The sequence below is a fragment of the Glandiceps talaboti genome, chromosome 22, assembly GCF_964340395.1.
Source record: "Glandiceps talaboti chromosome 22, keGlaTala1.1, whole genome shotgun sequence".
Classification (NCBI taxonomy): Eukaryota; Metazoa; Hemichordata; class Enteropneusta; family Spengelidae; genus Glandiceps; species Glandiceps talaboti.
The window spans coordinates 8,101,271-8,119,031 of record NC_135570.1 but is presented as its reverse complement, the minus strand read 5'-3'; the positions used below and the strand labels follow the sequence as shown (position 1 = coordinate 8,119,031).

Here is a 17,761-nt window from a genome sequence, read left to right as displayed (position 1 = left end):
AAAATTTATCAATTTAAAAAAAGAAAAGAAGATAAAAATATAAAAGTAAAAAAGAAAACAGTCTTCCGTTTCATCTTCGTGTTTTCATCTTTAGTGTACCCGGTTGGGTATTTCAGGTTTAGTAATTAAAAAAATATAGCATAGCCATTTATTATAGCACGGATGTCCATGCCATTAATGACCATACAAATTTGACATGATTGTTATGGATCTGTTAGTTTATAATTAGTAGTACATATCATCATCATTATCATTATCATTTGTTAATGTTGATATAGGTCAGCGACCTGTACAAACTTCCAATTGGTGAGATGTGTAAATATCTAGTGCGAAATTTCCACGGCGGTACTTTCTTAAATATGATCATATATTATGTTTTGTTTGTTTGTTTGTTTGTTTGTTTGTTTGTTTGTTTGTTTGTTTGTTTGTTTGTTTGTTTGTTTGTTTGTTTGTTTGTTTGTTTGTTTGTTTGTTTGGGGATTAGTCATGGTGTTAAAGCTGCGCTAGCTGTAACTAGAGTAGTATTTTTCCGATCAGAGCGCCCTACAACATGTTATTGTATCGACAAGATGACAGGTTGAAATCGTGATCGCATGAGGGCGCTGATTTGTGGGTGTGGGTGAGATCAAGCATGGATGTATTGGGGAGACTATGAGTACAGCTGCATGCATATATTTACCCACAGGTGATTCAATAATATTTAGAGTGTACATTATTACGAATAAGTTATCGAACAAACAGTTTCAAACAGTTATTTTCAACCCTATAGGGTTTGTAACGTAACAAACTAATGTGTAGTGTTACATGTAATTAGGTTCAATGGGACTGGTTTATTTAATATCTTGATATATCACTGAGATATACGCAGGATGATTATTAACTCATTTTCAATTTTCAAATTTATCTATTTGCACTTCTTTCCTCTCAATTTTCCAAAACTTTTATTTTTTCACAAGCTTATTGTAGGCCTGTCATCTTTTATTTGTGTCACAGGTACGCTTGGTGTATGTTTAAGTGTACTGTGTTCAATTTCACCAAGTATGTGTGTGTCTGCCTGTTAACTGTATGTCCCGTATGTATAATTCTGCCTACATCTTTTCTCCCATTTCAATTCATTGTATTCTACACCTACGATTTCATTTCAACCAATTATATTCAGTCTCAATGCCTTTTCTCCACCTGTATTTTAGGTTCTGCCAATCAGATTGCCTTCATATGTCACATGATCCAGCCTAATTATATGTAAGAAGCGCGCATATGATCTTGGCAGTCTTTATTTGTAGCCAGAATGGCAACATATTACTTTTGTGTACATTTTTCAGCTGCAGGTTTCAAATAAAGTTGTGTTTAACTATACAACATCGTGCGTCTAACAGGTGGTTGTGTGGTTATGACCGAGTCTTGGGACTTCAAGAACAGAAGTTTATCTGGACTGGAAGTGAGGTGAAAGTGCTAGTATAGAGCCACGTTGGCAAATTGGTTCAACGAAAGAAATCTCTGCGCAGAGTGGGTGTGGTGAATGGCCGTTGGACTGAACTTCTGCCCGAAGACGGCATGGTTTGGTGTCTGTAATGTGTTCATCACTGGTATCTCGGTTTGAATCGTGTAAGAAGTTCAAGAACAGTTGAAGACTCACGAATTGACTATAATTTATATGAACAAGAGTGAATTGTGTGCACTCTCGGACAATATTAACTTTGAACTTTGACTGAAAATACTCGGACTTGGTATAGTATTGCTAAACGAACAATTTTTGTTACAGCTTCTGGTCGTCGTCGTCGTCGTCGTCGTCGTTGTCGTCATCATCATCGTCATCATCATCGTCATCATCATCGTCGTCGGTGAACACTAACGTCAGCAACTGTAAGTCCAACATATATTTACGTGTATCAATCCAATTTTGGCTGGTAGTATTTTGAAAGAGTTTGCTTCAGTTTGTCTTTATGTAAAGTGTTAAATACTCTAAGTTAGACTGCAATTTCATGTTGTTGTAGTTTGTCATGCGCTGTCGTCAGAAATAAGTTTGTGTTTTTGAAAGTGTTCGTCAATTACTTAGGGGTATGACGTTACTCTTATGATAAAGAGCGCACCTTGATTTCACTAGTTTTCAGTGATTCATTTGGAGTCACTGTTATTCAATGGAAATTCAAAACACGTTACGGTGTATTTGTTTGGAGTCACTGTTGAAGATCATTGCACAGATATCGAATATTTTCAGTCGGCGCTCGTAGTCGACATTCAAAGCATGTTATAAGCTATCGCATTGTTTTCAGTGATACCATGTGGTTTTAGACGCCATTGATGATTTATGGGCGTTTACTGAATTCGTTTCGTTGGTTTAATATACTGAATTACTTCCTTCAACATAAATCAAATTCATTGTTCATTAATTTGTTAGCAATTTCGTAATATTCAAGTTGTTTGTATTTCCTGTCAAGAGGGTGGGCGAGGGGGGGGGGGGTACCCCAGTATAATTTACATAAAAAATAAGTGTTCAATTACAAATATAAAGACAAAATTTCATTTTTTTACATTTATGATGAACAAACATAATTTTCGAATTTCGAAGAAAGTAAACTTGGCATTTACGTTTACAATTACAACTGGAAAGTAGCTCGAAGGACATTGTATTGCATCTACATACCACTCCTTGTAAAACACGTGACAACATATTGATGGTGAGATGAGCAGTAGTGCATAGTGTCTCCTTACATTTTGACACTGTTTTGAATGAATAATTGCCTGTTGATTTTTTCTTTTACGTATACGAAATTTTAAAAAGTGATACTTTCACAGATTACAGTCAAAATAAACAGTTGATTACACAGTACGTCACCCACTGAATTACGATTTTACAGACTTTATTGCAACGTTAACGTTTTACAAATTAGGAAAAATAAAATGACCCGACCAAGAAGTAAAAAAAAACACTTTGTGAATAGTATATAGAACCATATATTTGTTAAGATAGTGTAGTTTGCTTGTAGTCGTGTTGCACGCTGTCAAGGTCGCTATCAAATTTTCAAGCGGTATATAGGTATCAATTTTCATGCACGAGAGTTTTCACTTATTTGCATATTCACCTGATATCATATCCAAACATAGACCCATCATCTTTACAGTAACATTAGTACCAAATCGCACGTGTACGGCAACCGAGGAGGATCATGATATCACATATCAATTTTGATTTTAAAAAACGTAAAAAGGAAGATAAATAGGAGAAAAACGACAAAAAAAGGAAATGAAAATGGAAGTGAAAACGAATTTGAAATGAAAATCTATTTGCAAATGAAAATGGAAGTGAAAACGAATTTGAAATGAAAATCAATTTGCAAATGAAAATGGAAGTGAAAACGATCTGAAATGAAAATCGATTTTTTGGTCGTTTTTCTCCTATTTTTCTTCCTTTTTTCGTTTTTTAAAATCAATTGATATGTGATATCATGATCCTCCTCGGTTGCCGTACACTTGTGTGACCGTATGCACAGTCCTGTTGTTTTGTACGCGTTTGTATTGTCGTGTTTTCCATTAATTTCTAGTCAACATGCATATCCGTTTATCACTCTTGAAATACACTTTAAAGTCGTTCTGTGGTCCACAAATATGGCAACTTCTACTGTGACATAGCAGTTCATGATAGGGGTCTTTTTGTCGAAAGATTACCTCCAGATTGTCCAGGTATAATGCTGTTAGCTGAGTTTTTGGACAAACAATTGGGTGTAGTAGATATTTAGAGTGTGTGCTCTGCCTTAGTGTTATTTGAAAGTTTGGATTCTGCCACTGCGGCACGCAACAAATAGATGAAACTTGTAATTTCGCAGATGCAGAGTGTAGAAGGTTTGTTTTATTCGTTAGAATAGATAAATAGATAAAGAAAAAAATAGACAAAGATCTGCTCTTCCAACACGTATCATGTACGTATAGTAGTAAATCACAGTCAAGTAACTCGTGTGTACGTGTGAGTATGATCGTGTCGCTACCGCATGTAACGGGTCGCTCTACTTTGAATAATGACGTCACTTCCGCTGACACGAGGTATTTCCCAGATCAGCGATCGCGAGTGTGCTGTGTTTTCGCCCTTCTAGAACAAGTGACTTGTACGTGTTTTTTTTGTCTGTACAAAAAACTAATAATACACATTCAAGGAATATCCAGGTGACGTATTTTAGCCCCACGTTGGTGATCAAGTTAGTGAACCGAAACCTCGATCTTCTCAAGTTCAAGTGCTCCAGTCGTACGATCGTGTCAACATAGTAAACCGTCTCAACATGTCGGACGAAGTGGATATACAGGGTAAGTACAAATCATGTGTAAAACAGCTAGCAAATAACCGTTCGACTATGAACCGTAGTTTAATTAAGTTTGCAAGAGCAATGTGATAAGATGGTACATAACATACAGTAGTGATGTTTGAAATGGTGAATGTATCAATATTGATTCACCAATTGAAACTGAAATCGCTGACAACCTAACCAATGGGTGGGTGGGTGATATGAATACAAGAACTCGGCAAACAAACTCGACCAGGGCACAATAGGCACAATATTATAATGGCCGTATTGTAATACAGTAGGAGAACTCGGCTTGTTACGAATTCGGCCAGTAATAACGAACTGGACCTACTAGTATTACGATACGTGAAAATCTATGGTGTGAATTTAATACATTTAAAATTCACCTTGACAATTAGTCCTGCTTCCATGACGGTGCACGAGTCTGTATTTACTGACTTGACTCTAAACACCGGGAGGGACAATTGTCAGAATCGAGTCCCGAATTCCTCCGTATGCAAGCAGGACTACTTGACAATGTGATCAATGCCAAATGTCTTGCCCTGTACATGTCAGCTGTTCTAAATCTAAATGTACATACAATTTTACAAACCTGATACCATTAATTTATCACATTTAAAAGAAACTGCAGAATTTATACCTTGCCTGTTACATGTCCATGCCTGTAGTATACTAGTAAAGACCTTTGCCGTACATCATGCATGTAGTTGAATTATTGGTCCAATATTGACTTTGTGTTCTCTTGCTGGCCGACTTCTCCTGTGTATACATGTATAACCCGGGGTATATAATTACTGTAATGTAGGCTGGCTGAGTTATCTTGATACCCTTTATGTTATAGCCATTGACCACTAGTTTGTAGGCATTTGCTAGGATTTTGCATCCACCTAGTCCTTTCTACCACTGTGGGCATGGCATGGTGGGTCCATGACTCAATTCTGACAGCTGTCATTTGACTCTCCCCCCACCCCCAAGCTGTGTGGAGTGTGATGTACAAATATACACCAAGTACAGCCATACACAAGTAGGGCTACTATCTTCCATGCATTAAGCTTCAGTTAAAATTTCATGAAGGAAGTTGAATTGGTTAGAAAATGGAATTTAAAAAAAAAATGTTTATTGCTATGAAAAATAGACCAAGACTTGCATATTAGATACAATAATTTCATGTCTTTTTCTGATTATTTAACATCAGTTGGTTGCCATGGTATCAGTTGTAACATGGGGGCCCTACAGGGTAGCAAAATAATGCATGTATTATGTATATCTAAGCCTAATCTGTACAATACGAGTACAAAAATGAAGTCTAGAGGTTATCTATGGCTATGGCTATCCATGGGGCCGAATCAAAATCTCTCTTCACACCCACCTAGCTCAATCAATCATGAACCGAAAGTTGTTCATGCCTGCATTTTCTCATAGTTTAGAATGATATAAACATTGTATAAGTTGTGACCTGATATGACATTTGTACCATATATGGACAATATGTAATGCCCCAATAAACACTAATGTGTTATTGGGCAGAATTCTGTTATTGATTAACGAAGATTGTTAATGACTGTGTGGGTGGCTTCATTTGAATGAATAACCTCTAGATTTCTTAGGAAAGTACTTTGTCTTTACAACTTCCTCTTCAGCCTGGAATCCGCGGGTGAATGGGGATTTTGTATTTCCAAAATTCAGAACTCCATTTGCATAGATTGTGGGCTAATTCTTCCTTAAAAGGGCAGGTCATCGCATTCACACATGGACATACAACTTTCACTATCTTGCAAAGAGTTGACAATAATACAAATGTATGAATGTATGGCATTGGTAACTTTGATAAGTTACCAAAAATACAGTATGATGAATTCAATAGACGGTTTGACACATTGTTGATTTCCAGTCACAAACAGACCCATAGGATATATATGGCGGCTTGTTGCTTTTGAGTAGTTTTTATGGCTAATTATTGTAATAGTATAATATTTGTATAATAATCGACCCATGATTAGGGAATTTTCAGATGAAAAGTTGACCTATGTTTAGGATTTTTTCGTGAAAAAAGTGACCCATTTGGGTGATGTGTACCTGTACACGGAGTATAGAACAAGGGGAGTGCCCACCATATGCAAATTGAGGTCACTGGGTCTATAAGTCCATGCTACCAGTGATACAATCTAAGCCAATAATTGAAGGCGATATGAACATGGTGTATTCTAATAAATATTATTCCCCAATATTTTTCTTCATTCAGCCAAGGAATATGTGAGTGACCTAAGGGGCCTTGCCACTATGAGTCACTGAATGAAGAAAAATATTGGAGAATAAAATAATTATACATTCTTGAGCATAATTTATGAAAACTTGGGGAAAATAATGGCGATTTCAAATACGTCAGCTCAAAATTCAATCATCTCAGAAAGTTGGTGTCAGAAAAGGTGACATATCAAATAATTATGTTATATAAATTTTAAATAAATTCCAAATGCATATTATAAATTACAAGTACAAGAAATTTGTTGTATTATATATAGATGTTACAAGTGCTGTTGGACAACTCAAAGTAGAAGATAATATAGAGCCAGCACAAGATATTATAGAAGGTGATGCTATTGATGCTGCACCAACAAGAAGACGATCAGGAAATGTTGTAGGTAATACCAATGATGCATCACAAGAACCTTCACCAGAAGAACCAGATGCGAGATTACCAGGGTAAGTTGTTAAGGTCCATCAGTTATCTTTACGGTCTGGATATGGGTTTTGCAGACTGAGGTTGTACAGTGGAAGGGCCCAACATTATGAGGCCCGTAAGCTATACTACCAAGGTCTGCAAAACCCATATCAAGGCTGTAACGTTATATCATATCATATACCCCAAGTAGTGGCATGGAAACAGCATTTGAATCACATAATCACAGACAACGACAGTGAAATATTATTTTATTCCCCAAAAACCTAAATATAGTGAAGAAATTAACAAAGCCAAATCACTGAGCAAATGGATATCAGTGGGCACGCCACTCGCCATATTTGGGCAAATTGTGCTGGGGTGAGATATGGAAAATTATTGCTGGGTTTGATGAGTATGCTCTCCATTGAATTGTATTGGAATCGATACTGGATATATGATAATATTGATTAAGATATTACTACCCAGTGTTTTTGTGGTAAGCAGGTTACATCTACCGGAGTACCCCTGTCATTTTACCAGATTTCCCTACCAATGTTTTTGTAAAGGGCGGTATGCAGGTTTATTTTTTTATTTTTTTTTGTAAATGAAATTTATTTATTCTTGATAGTTCTTTAAGTATATAAACACTTATCTCCCAAGAAGTCCAGTGAGGGCCATCCCTCATGAATTCAGTGTTAATGCAGGAGGAAGCTGGAGTACCCAGGGAAAACCTGCATTGTTTGTTAATCAAACTGAACGACACTCTTCTAACTTACATATTTTTTATTACATTTGCAGGCCACTTGGAACCAGTAAAACTATTATATCATCACAGAGTGAACCTATAGATTTAGACTTTCGGTATAACATGTCACATCCACAGAGAGGCACAGCTATCATTATCAACAACAAACATTTCCAACCTCAGACAGGAATGAACAGACGTAATGGAACTGATGTCGATGCCAAGCAGTTGACAGAAAGTCTAACTAGACTTGGTTTTGATGTCAAACAGTATGATGACTTGACGACCAAAAAGATGCAAGCAGTTATGCAAATACGTAAGTACCTCGTCTTCAGTCATACACCGTACACACATACAGTCTTTGAATTACCAAGATCTTGTCATGTGACATTAAAGGGCAACAAACTGAGTTTAGACATTTTTAGGCATAATTTTATTTATATTTGAAAGATACATGTACTTCCTTCATTGTACTTGCTGAAGTATACGTAACCATCACATGCACTTGATAGAACACAAATCTGATAATATATACCTTAAAAACAATCAATGACATCATTTATTATACGTACAAATATTATAAAGTGTCCATATGGGTGAGGATTGGGTATTTATTTTAATTTATAAAACAATTTTATGATGGCTTTGTTTCTACTTGAAAAATCAATGTGAAACAATAAAGACCCAGTCTGTGTTTGTAACTCAATACTTTGCACAAAGCTAAAAAATGTGTAAAAAGTATGTTATTGTACGTAGAATAACAAACATTTTACATATTTATTAATCTTTTGCACTGTATTGAGTTACAAACACAGACTGGGTCTATATTGTTTCACATTGATTTTTCAAGTAGGAAGCCATGATAAAATTATTTTATAAATTAAATTCCAAAATAACTACCCAATTCTCATCCATATGGCCACTTTAAAATCAAAACCCTAGTACTATGCAATCAACTGTTCTAAGACCAAAAAGTAATTATTTGGTTCTGGTTACCCGACCCAACGTAGATTTTCACCTTCCAACCCTAAACGTTTTCTTTACATATTTGAGAAAAAAATAATAAAATCGCGAAAATTGTGAAGTCTCGCGAGAAATAGTAGATGCGCAAACTGCCATCAACTTAAAAAGATAATATAAAACTGTTCTTTCAATCTGTAATGGCTTTACATCTAAAGAGAAGGAATCAATAACACAGAGACCATATGGAAAACAACAGAAAACATAACTACCTGAACTAGATACTCTCACATGAAAAAGAAATTTTAAAAAAAATCTACCTACCCCACCTATTCTAAAATTGAGTGTAATCAGAACAGCACAATTTTTTTAGGTCTAACAATGCCAGATGACACTACAATGTCACAGAAAGCATACCATCAACATTAACATTATACTAGAATAGTTCAAACAAGGTTTTATGTAAGTATTTTCACTTGAGTAAAAAACTTATAGACTCAGCTTGTGCCACTTTAAACATTGTTGTCATGGTAACAACTCAAGGAAGATGTTTATATACAAATGTATACATAACGATACAACCTTTTATTTCACCCATTATTAACGCTTTTGAATTTTCTATTCACAAATTGATATTATGTTATGTGAATGACAACATGAGATGGTAAGTAATTATAATTTTGTGTTTTTTCTTTGTCATATGTAGAGAGCCGTGAAGACCATTCTGACAGTGATTGTCTAGTTGTAGCTATTTTAAGTCATGGTGATGATGGTATAGTGTATGGTGTTGATGGAACAGTTTCAGTAGAATCACTAACAAAGAATTTTAGAGGAGACAAAAGCGAAACACTGGTTGGAAAACCCAAAATATTTTTGTTGCAGGTATGTAGATGTATTTTCTTGCTGACTTTGTGTTGCAGTTTTCTTATTGTATTCATAAAGAAAAATTCATATATGTTTAGTATTGCTACAAAGAGAAAAAAATTTGTGAGTCAAAATTATCAAAAACTGGGTTTTGTTGGGAGTCACCACGTAGTGTAATTTGCCTCAAAAGCACACTGACAAATCGTGTGTGTGTGTGTGTGTGTGTGTGTGTGTGTGTGTGTGTGTGTGTGTGTGTGTGTATGTGTGTATGTGTGTATGCTACTTTGTAAGTTAGAAATTCTTCTAGACAAAATAAGCAGATTCTTGGTATTCAAATACAGGCTGAAATTATGGGTACTTTTGATTAAAGATTTAAAAACTTTATATGGATTGTAGACATTGATACTTGATAGTATTGGTAGCTGTGCTATCACTGCATCTGATTTCCCTTACTAGATACATATACTTACTTACAGGCTTGTCGTGGACAGAAGTTTGATGAAGGGATCCTTATGAAAGGTGCTGATCAAACCGATGCTGCCCCTCTAGCCCAACGTCTTCCTGTTGAAGCTGATTTTCTTATTTGTTATTCAACTGTTCCTGGTGAGTAGTTTTATACATTTGGAGGTAAATTCAGTATTATAACAACTGAACTGAGGGACGATTGCACAATGTCACACAAGCTATTCATTCATTTAGGAGGAAGGGGGGTCTGGTGTCAATGCGATTGCTGAACTTCATTTTCACACTTCTAACCAAATTTCGAAAACTTTCACACCTTCAATGATAACAGGTTCTGTATTTACTACTGAGATGTTGATAGGTTTATTAAAATTTACTTTTAATGTGCTGGGTTTCCTTAAATATTTTAATGTGTTTACCATCATGTTTTTACATTGCATCAATCGTAGTGGAGTGACTGCTACAATTTTCACCATGGTTTACATCATACATAAATGTGTCAATGTCACAGTTGTGAAAGTTTATTGAGGGGAGTGGGTTTTGTCCTAAATGAACAAAGTTTGTTTATTGAGCTTGTGCGACATTGTGCAATCGTCCATAAGGTTCAGTAATGTTACAAGTATGTTGTACTTGTGAGATAGTGTATTATTAGCTCAGATTTCAGATTGGGCTGTAGGAATGACCCAGGTCCGTCTGTCCATCCATATGTACATGCATACTTGTGTCTGTTAACAGTCCATTCTCTGACATCCACATTTCAATTTTAAACCAAACCTGGCACAAATGTCAGACACAATACATTGTTCAGTGATCTTTATAGTAATTTGCTAGGTAGCTTTTTGTATAGGCACCATTCAAGTGTTTACACCCATATTACCACAGACCTTTCCTCATATGCCAACATCTTGCACTATATGTATACATATACAATTATTTACTATTTAAACCCAATTATAGACTTTTCTTTTGATGGCCATGCTTTCTTTTGTGTTGTACCACATCTTTGGAACAAATTGCCACTCAAGCAGCTACGTCAGAAACCCACAGTTACAGCTTTTTTGGACAAAATAAAGAACAAAAATCTGTACATAGATGTTGTTAGATTGATAGTATTGGTTTCCAACTCTACATTTGCTACAACCGTGACAGACATTGTTGAAGTTTCACTAAAACTTAGAGATAATATCAGCAGTAAACACCCTGGTGCACACACTTAGAAGTTGCCTTGTCTGGAAATACAAGTCCAGTGTATTTTTGAATGATATGGCTGCTACGATAGTTTTAATAAATAAGTAATTCTGCTTTTCCATGTGCATTCTTTAATAGATATAATTTGCAGGGATTTACATGGACTCTTTCAAACACAAAATTAATGAGTATATACCTCTGAAAAGAAAGCAAGACTTAGTCAAGGAAAAGCAGAAAACTCCTTGTATAAAGTTTTCTATTCATTCGGGCAAATACATAGACTACTTATGTTATCAGTATCCAACTGTGATAAGATCATAAAAATCTTCAAGTAATTTACTGTACACTTCTACAAGTGAAGTTAACTTGGAGACTAACTTTGAAACAATACTAGTAATTTATCAACATCTATGTAAACATTTTCATTCTTTACTTTGTCAAAAAAGTTATAATGCCTTCAGGAAGAACCTTAAAACATACTTACCCTTGAAGGTTTTCAGCATATAACTGTCAAGCACCTCAGAACATGACTTCATATATGATACAGGTGCTTTGATTGATTGATTGATTGATTGATTGATTGATTGATTGATTTACATAGTTAATATGTTCACTTTCTCAAGCAGTCAATTTTACTTTACTGATATGTTAAAGTGGACATTGCTATTATGATGTTATAGACTTAAGTACATCGTTAGCTAACAGTAGGGCTCAGTTTAAACAACAATTAACAGAACGCTGGTGTGGGGGGACTATGTCTTCTAATATAGAAGACTTGTTTAATTTGTACTTGCATGCATATTATGAAATGAACCCTGATTCACACCATTTTCTCACTCAGGATACTATTCATGGAGGAATGCTGAAAAAGGATCCTGGTTTGTGCAGGCAGTGTGTAATGTTCTCGATCGCTATGGTACCACAATGGATATGCTTCATATGATGACTAGAGCCAGTAAACTTGTGGCGTACAACTTTGAATCCAATACTTCCAGTGACTTCATGAACATGAAGAAACAAATACCATGTACTGTGTCCATGCTAACAAAGGACTTATACTTTCCATCCAAATCATAATTTGACTATTCTGTATTATTCCCCAATATTTGTCATCATTCAGCCAAGGAAACAAAGAGTGACATAGGGGCCTTGTCACTTTGAGTCAGAGATAAGTATTCGCTGGTCCTTGTGTCATGATATGACCTGTCAGTTTGTGTGAGACCGCACTTAACTAGTAATCGCCATCTTGGATTCGCCATTTTGAATTACCATGAAAATGTATATATATTCCCACAATCCTTTATGGTATTTTGGATGGTCGGTCGTCTATGCCAATGAAAGTGCAAGATGCGATTACTAGTTACCTGCGTACATATGCAATGTACCCAGGGACCAGCGAAAGACGAGTTGTGATAAAACCCATAGATCACAAGTATTTTGCAGCTGAATGGAGAACAATATTAGAGAATAATATCACTATACCTGCACAAGCATAATTTATGAAAAAATTGGGAAAATTAATGATTGAACGTTTTGCAGACAAAAGTTGTCGTAACATAGGATGTCCAAGGTATAAATCCCATATATTTTGTTCAGAATTGTTCAACTTGGCTTGTGTGTGGTATAATCAGTTTTAATACTTGTGAAATCAAACTGCTTGTTGTAAATGTGTAAATTTCACTAATGAATAATCTGTGAATTGTATCAGTGAGATTATTGATCAGTGTTTTGTGTTCTGTGTTTATAGTACCGTAGTCTTATTTTCTGTGTTTATAATGTGTCGAAATTCTTCTTTTTCCAGTTAGAATTTATGTTTATTCATGACAAAACGTACTACTCAAGTGATATTTAAGGTTTAAAAATTTAGTTTATAGCACAACTGAAAAAATTTCACTTGTGCTATAGGCATGGTAAAATGTCTGTCTATCTGTCTGTCTGTCTGTCTGTTTGGCTGTTTGTGTGTGTGTGTGTGTGTGTGTGTGTGTGTGTGTGTGTGTGTGTGTGTGTGTGTGTGTGTGTTGTGAGGGGAGGGGGGCTCAGAAACTACGAGACCGATCTCAGTAGAACTTTATGATGAAGTTACTTTATAGTATCTATGGTGTATTGTTGAAGATAAAGTGGCCAGTTTAGCCTTCTGCAAATTAGGTCTTACGATGTGAATTTTTAGTTAAAAATTTGAACTCACAAATTGCTTGGTTAGTCCAAAACTTGAGGAGGGGTGGTGTTGCTAGGGATATCTAGATGAAGAAATATCCAAGACAAGATGATCCAACTGTTGATATGCAAATTAAGATAAAGAAGTGGAAAATCTAAAATGAGGTTTTAGAAAACGTGATATTGGTCAAAATCTTAATCTCAAAGACTTCTGAATGTTGGTTTCATGATATATATAGAGGTTATATTATCACAAGAAGGAAATGTTACCTTGTCTAAATATTTCATCTAGACTTGATTGACTTCTCCAGTGGACTGAATGTTTTTGCAAGGTGCTAATGGCGTCACATGGTTATTGGCCAATGATTATTGATCAATTCGGGAAAATACTGTGATATGAAATAATTCATCAATCATTCATGGACGCGGGGACACCAATTAGATATATTGATGGGTACCAACTAATGCATAAAGAGACTAGATCTACACAGTAAGTGGCGAGAGACAATTTATATCCAAAAGGAGAAACTTACAATGAACCGAGACGTGGCCCCGGGTTGCAGCTGTCACACGCATGTATACGATCAGGACCTCATTTCGGAAGCATTGGTCAATAACCACATGGTGCCATTAACACCTGGCAAAAACATTCAGTCCACTGGAGAAGCCAATTGAGTCTAGACGAAATATTTAGACAAGGTAATATTTCCAGATTGTGATAAAATAACCTTTATATACACTCAATGTTGTCTATGAAAATTAGTTTGACTGTTTCATGGTTCTCATGCTAAATTGAGACTGAATGGGGTCCCATCAACCATACCCTGTCCTAAAAAAATGCATTATAATTATTATCGACATAAAAAATATAAATTTGACAATTCAAGATAAAAAGTATACAAATGTTGATTGGTGATGAGTAACGGGAATCTTAACTCTTCAAGACGATGATCCCGTCATGTTGCCTTGAAGCTTTGAAAAAATATGCAGTTCTGCTACAATTCTTGTGGTGCTACTTTTATAGCTAAGAAATCACTGTTGTAATTTGTGGGAAAACAGACTGTAAGATACACTGTGTTGTTCAGCCTTTAGATGTGTATGATAGCTGATAAGCATAGCACATATGTATTATCTTACAGACTACAAGGAATAAAACATTCTTCTCAGGCGAGTATATGTAATCATGTTTAATGCCCTGCTATTATCAAGGGGCGATCACACAATGTCATACAAGCTCAGTAAGCAAACTGTGTTCGTTTGGGGCGGAAGGGGTCTGGTGTCAATGCAATTGCTGAACTTCATTTTTGCACTTCTAATGAAATTCTGAAAACGTTCATGTTTTCAATGATAACATCTTCTGTATTTACTACTGAGATGCTGATAAAAAGATTTTTAAAAAATTTCTGATGTGAGATACTGGGTTTCTTGTAGTATTTTGATGTGTTTACCATCTTAGTAAATATGTTCATAAAGGTTGGAACTTCATGTTTACCATCATGTGTTTACATGGCATCGATCGTAGTGGTATGACTGCTACAATTTTTGTCATGTTTACATATGCATATATAAACATGTGATGTCACACTAAACTTTGTTTAGGGTTAGGGGTTTTTGTCGTAAATGAATGATGTTCGTTTATTGAGATTGTGCGACGTTGTGTAATTATCTCTAAAGCAGTGCAGACCTTTACAATATCATAAAGTTGGGCCAAACTGATGAATTTCAAATTCCACTATAAACAGTCACATAATGGACAAATATTGTCCAGCTATAAGTCTTAACTTGTCAAAAGCATGTAAGAGTATTTCATTGTAACATTGCAAGTCTTCTGTAGAGTTACAACTCGCATGATGAGGTATTAAATGTACTGTGATATAACAAAAAGTACAATAAATAAAGTCAGTTGTTTTTTTATACTGAATTGTGATCTGTGTTTACCTGTTTCACACTCGTCCATGAAAGCAAAGCCCATCGGTATTTGACAGGCCTCTAGTTTAGAGGTTATGCAAGGCTTTAAATCCTTCTCCATGTCTCGAGAAACGAGGAGCTGAAATGAAATATTAAACTCGAACATGCCACCCACTACAGACAAGGGAGAAATTCCTTCCCTGTCTGTGCACCCACACAGCAATTAACAACCATACTTGTGTTAGTCAAACACAAAATTCTGCCCAATGATAAGTTAGTGTTTATTTTCTTGGGCAGTAACATAATGTCCATATATGGTACATTTTTACAGCAAGCCAAATGTTTTTTTGTCCTTTCTGAAAACCTTATAATTGGAGACTGCAGCAAGGAAAGCATGTTTTGTTCTTTCATGCATCATTTGTCCGATTCCCTTGTTCATGTGTGTTACCCAAAACACATACACTGTGGTTCAACACACAAACACGCTTTCTCCCTTGGGTAAGTAGAATATACATGATTCTCTATCATTGATAGGGCAAGTAGAAACATTATACCTGGACAGTATGTGCAAGATATTGATGGGCAAAATGAAATATACACTGATTGTCAGTGTAAATCATTTGTGGCAAAATAAAAATTCGATAACCGTGAAAATAGGGTAGGTAGGTTGGAATATTATTTTACTCCATTTCATAAAGGCCAATTTCTCACGCATTAGAGTTTAGTGAAGTGTGAAAGGAGTAACCATAGACCCTCCACCAAGGAGGAGGGTCTATGGAGTAACTGAAGACAATTATATGCTAATTTGCACATCACTTTGTTCGGTGTGATAGCCCAGTAGATGAGAGATAAAGCAAATTGTGGCAGTAATCTATTCCCTTGTAATTGAGATTAGGGGTGTTTTATATTAGATAAGAGGAGAGGAATGGGCAAGATGTCTTGATTTAATCAATAAACAGAGAATTATATACAACTGAATGAGAAAAGTAGCCAGGGAAAGAAGAAGAAAAAAGTTTTATATCACCATAAACATCAAGCAGTGAATTGATCAATATCACACAAAAAAGTTTAATTTCACCACACAAAATTAAACATTCAATAAATCGATCAGTCATTCAATCAATATATTGATCGATCAATCAATCAATTACACGCTTGCTTCTCCCTGTGCAATTACTAGTTCCTGATCCCAGATCCTATGTATCCCAGAATCTGTATGGTACGCCCTCATACGTACACATCGGCTACTCTAATCGTGCCATGTTGTAATTTTTTATAAAAAAATTATTCATGAGGCTATGAAATAGAAAATTACGAGTATCAGATAGCATCATAGGAAAGGGAGAAACCTATCAGAAACGGGTATGGTGCTGGGGTGTTAATAGGGGGATTATGAGCGTGGTAATAGTCTCTTGAAGTTTTCAAGGGTTTCTTTTGTTCAAACATACGCCGAACGTTACCGAGAATTCCGTGATTTGCTCTTCGGGAACCATCGGTCTTTGCTTTCATGAAAGCTTTCATGCTGTGACAAAGCAAAGACCGATGGTTCCCGAAGAGCAAAAAGGAGCAAATCACGGAATTGTCGGTAACGTTCGGCCCTTGTTTGAACAAAAGAAACCCTTGAAAAGTACAAGTGACGATTACCGAGCTTGTAGTCCCCCTATGAACACCCCAACACCATACCCGTTTCTGATAGGTTTCTCCCTTTCCTATGATGCTAACTGATACCCGTAATTTTGAGTTTCATAGCCTCATGAATAATTTTTTTAACAAATTTTGAAACTTGTCTAGAGTTGAGTGATGTGTGAGGGCGCCGCATCACGGTGTACCATACTGGTTTCATTGTACTGGCTTGATTGTGACAATACGTCAGTCAGATCGGTATGTAGTTGCAGCTGTTTGTATGGTACGCTGTGATGCGGCACTCCCAGAATCTGAATGGTACGCCCTCACACGTACACATCGGCTACTCTAATCGTGCCATGTTGTAATTTTTTACAAAAAAATTATTCATGAGGCTATGAAATAGAAAATTACGAGTATCAGATAGCATCATAGGAAAGGGTGAAACCTACCAGGAATGAGTATGGCGCTGAGGTGTTAATAGGGGGATTGTGAGCGCGGTAATAGTCTCTTGTAGTTTTCAAGGGTTTCTTTTGTTCAAACATACGCCGAACGTTACCGAGAATTCCGTGATTTGCTCTTCGGGAACCATCGGTCTTTGCTTTCCAATGCTAGAGCCGCTATGAAAGCAAAGACCGAAGATTCCCGAAGAGCAAAAAGGAGCAAATCACGAAATTCTCGGTAACGTTCGGCCCTTGTTTGAACAAAAGAAACTTTTGCAAACTACTAAAGCTGATTACCGAGCTTGTAATGCCCCTATTAACATTTCGACACCATACACATTAATGTTTTGCTTCTCTCTTGCCTGTGGTGTTATCTGATACCCGAAATTTTGTGTTTCATCGCCTCATGAATAATTTTTGGGGAAATTTTTAAAGCCTCCTCAGGATTAGAGATGAT

General features: G+C 36.0%; 1 protein-coding gene across 1 annotated transcript; it reads left to right on the top strand.

Moving 5' to 3' along the window:
• Window positions 1-4,049: 4,049 nt before the first annotated feature.
• On the top strand, window positions 4,050-13,146 carry LOC144452140 (caspase-3-like). The gene is made up of 6 exons (XM_078143168.1): window positions 4,050-4,296; window positions 6,818-6,998; window positions 7,756-8,018; window positions 9,369-9,544; window positions 10,003-10,129; window positions 12,018-13,146. The coding sequence occupies exons 1-6, from the start codon at window positions 4,272-4,274 to the stop codon at window positions 12,251-12,253; spliced, it is 1,008 nt and encodes a 335-aa protein (XP_077999294.1). The 5' UTR covers window positions 4,050-4,271; the 3' UTR covers window positions 12,254-13,146.
• The last annotated feature ends 4,615 nt before the right edge of the window (window positions 13,147-17,761 follow it).

What these genes read in the sequence shown, in the direction of transcription:
- LOC144452140 (XM_078143168.1), top strand. Translation starts at nt 4,272, where the DNA reads ATGTCGGACGAAGTGGATATACAGG. An exon ending in CCAAAATATTTTTGTTGCAG is followed by an intron (nt 9,545 to 10,002) that starts GTATGTAGATGT and finishes ACTTACTTACAG; the next exon opens with GCTTGTCGTGGACAGAAGTT. An exon ending in TTGTTATTCAACTGTTCCTG is followed by an intron (nt 10,130 to 12,017) that starts GTGAGTAGTTTT and finishes TTTCTCACTCAG; the next exon opens with GATACTATTCATGGAGGAAT.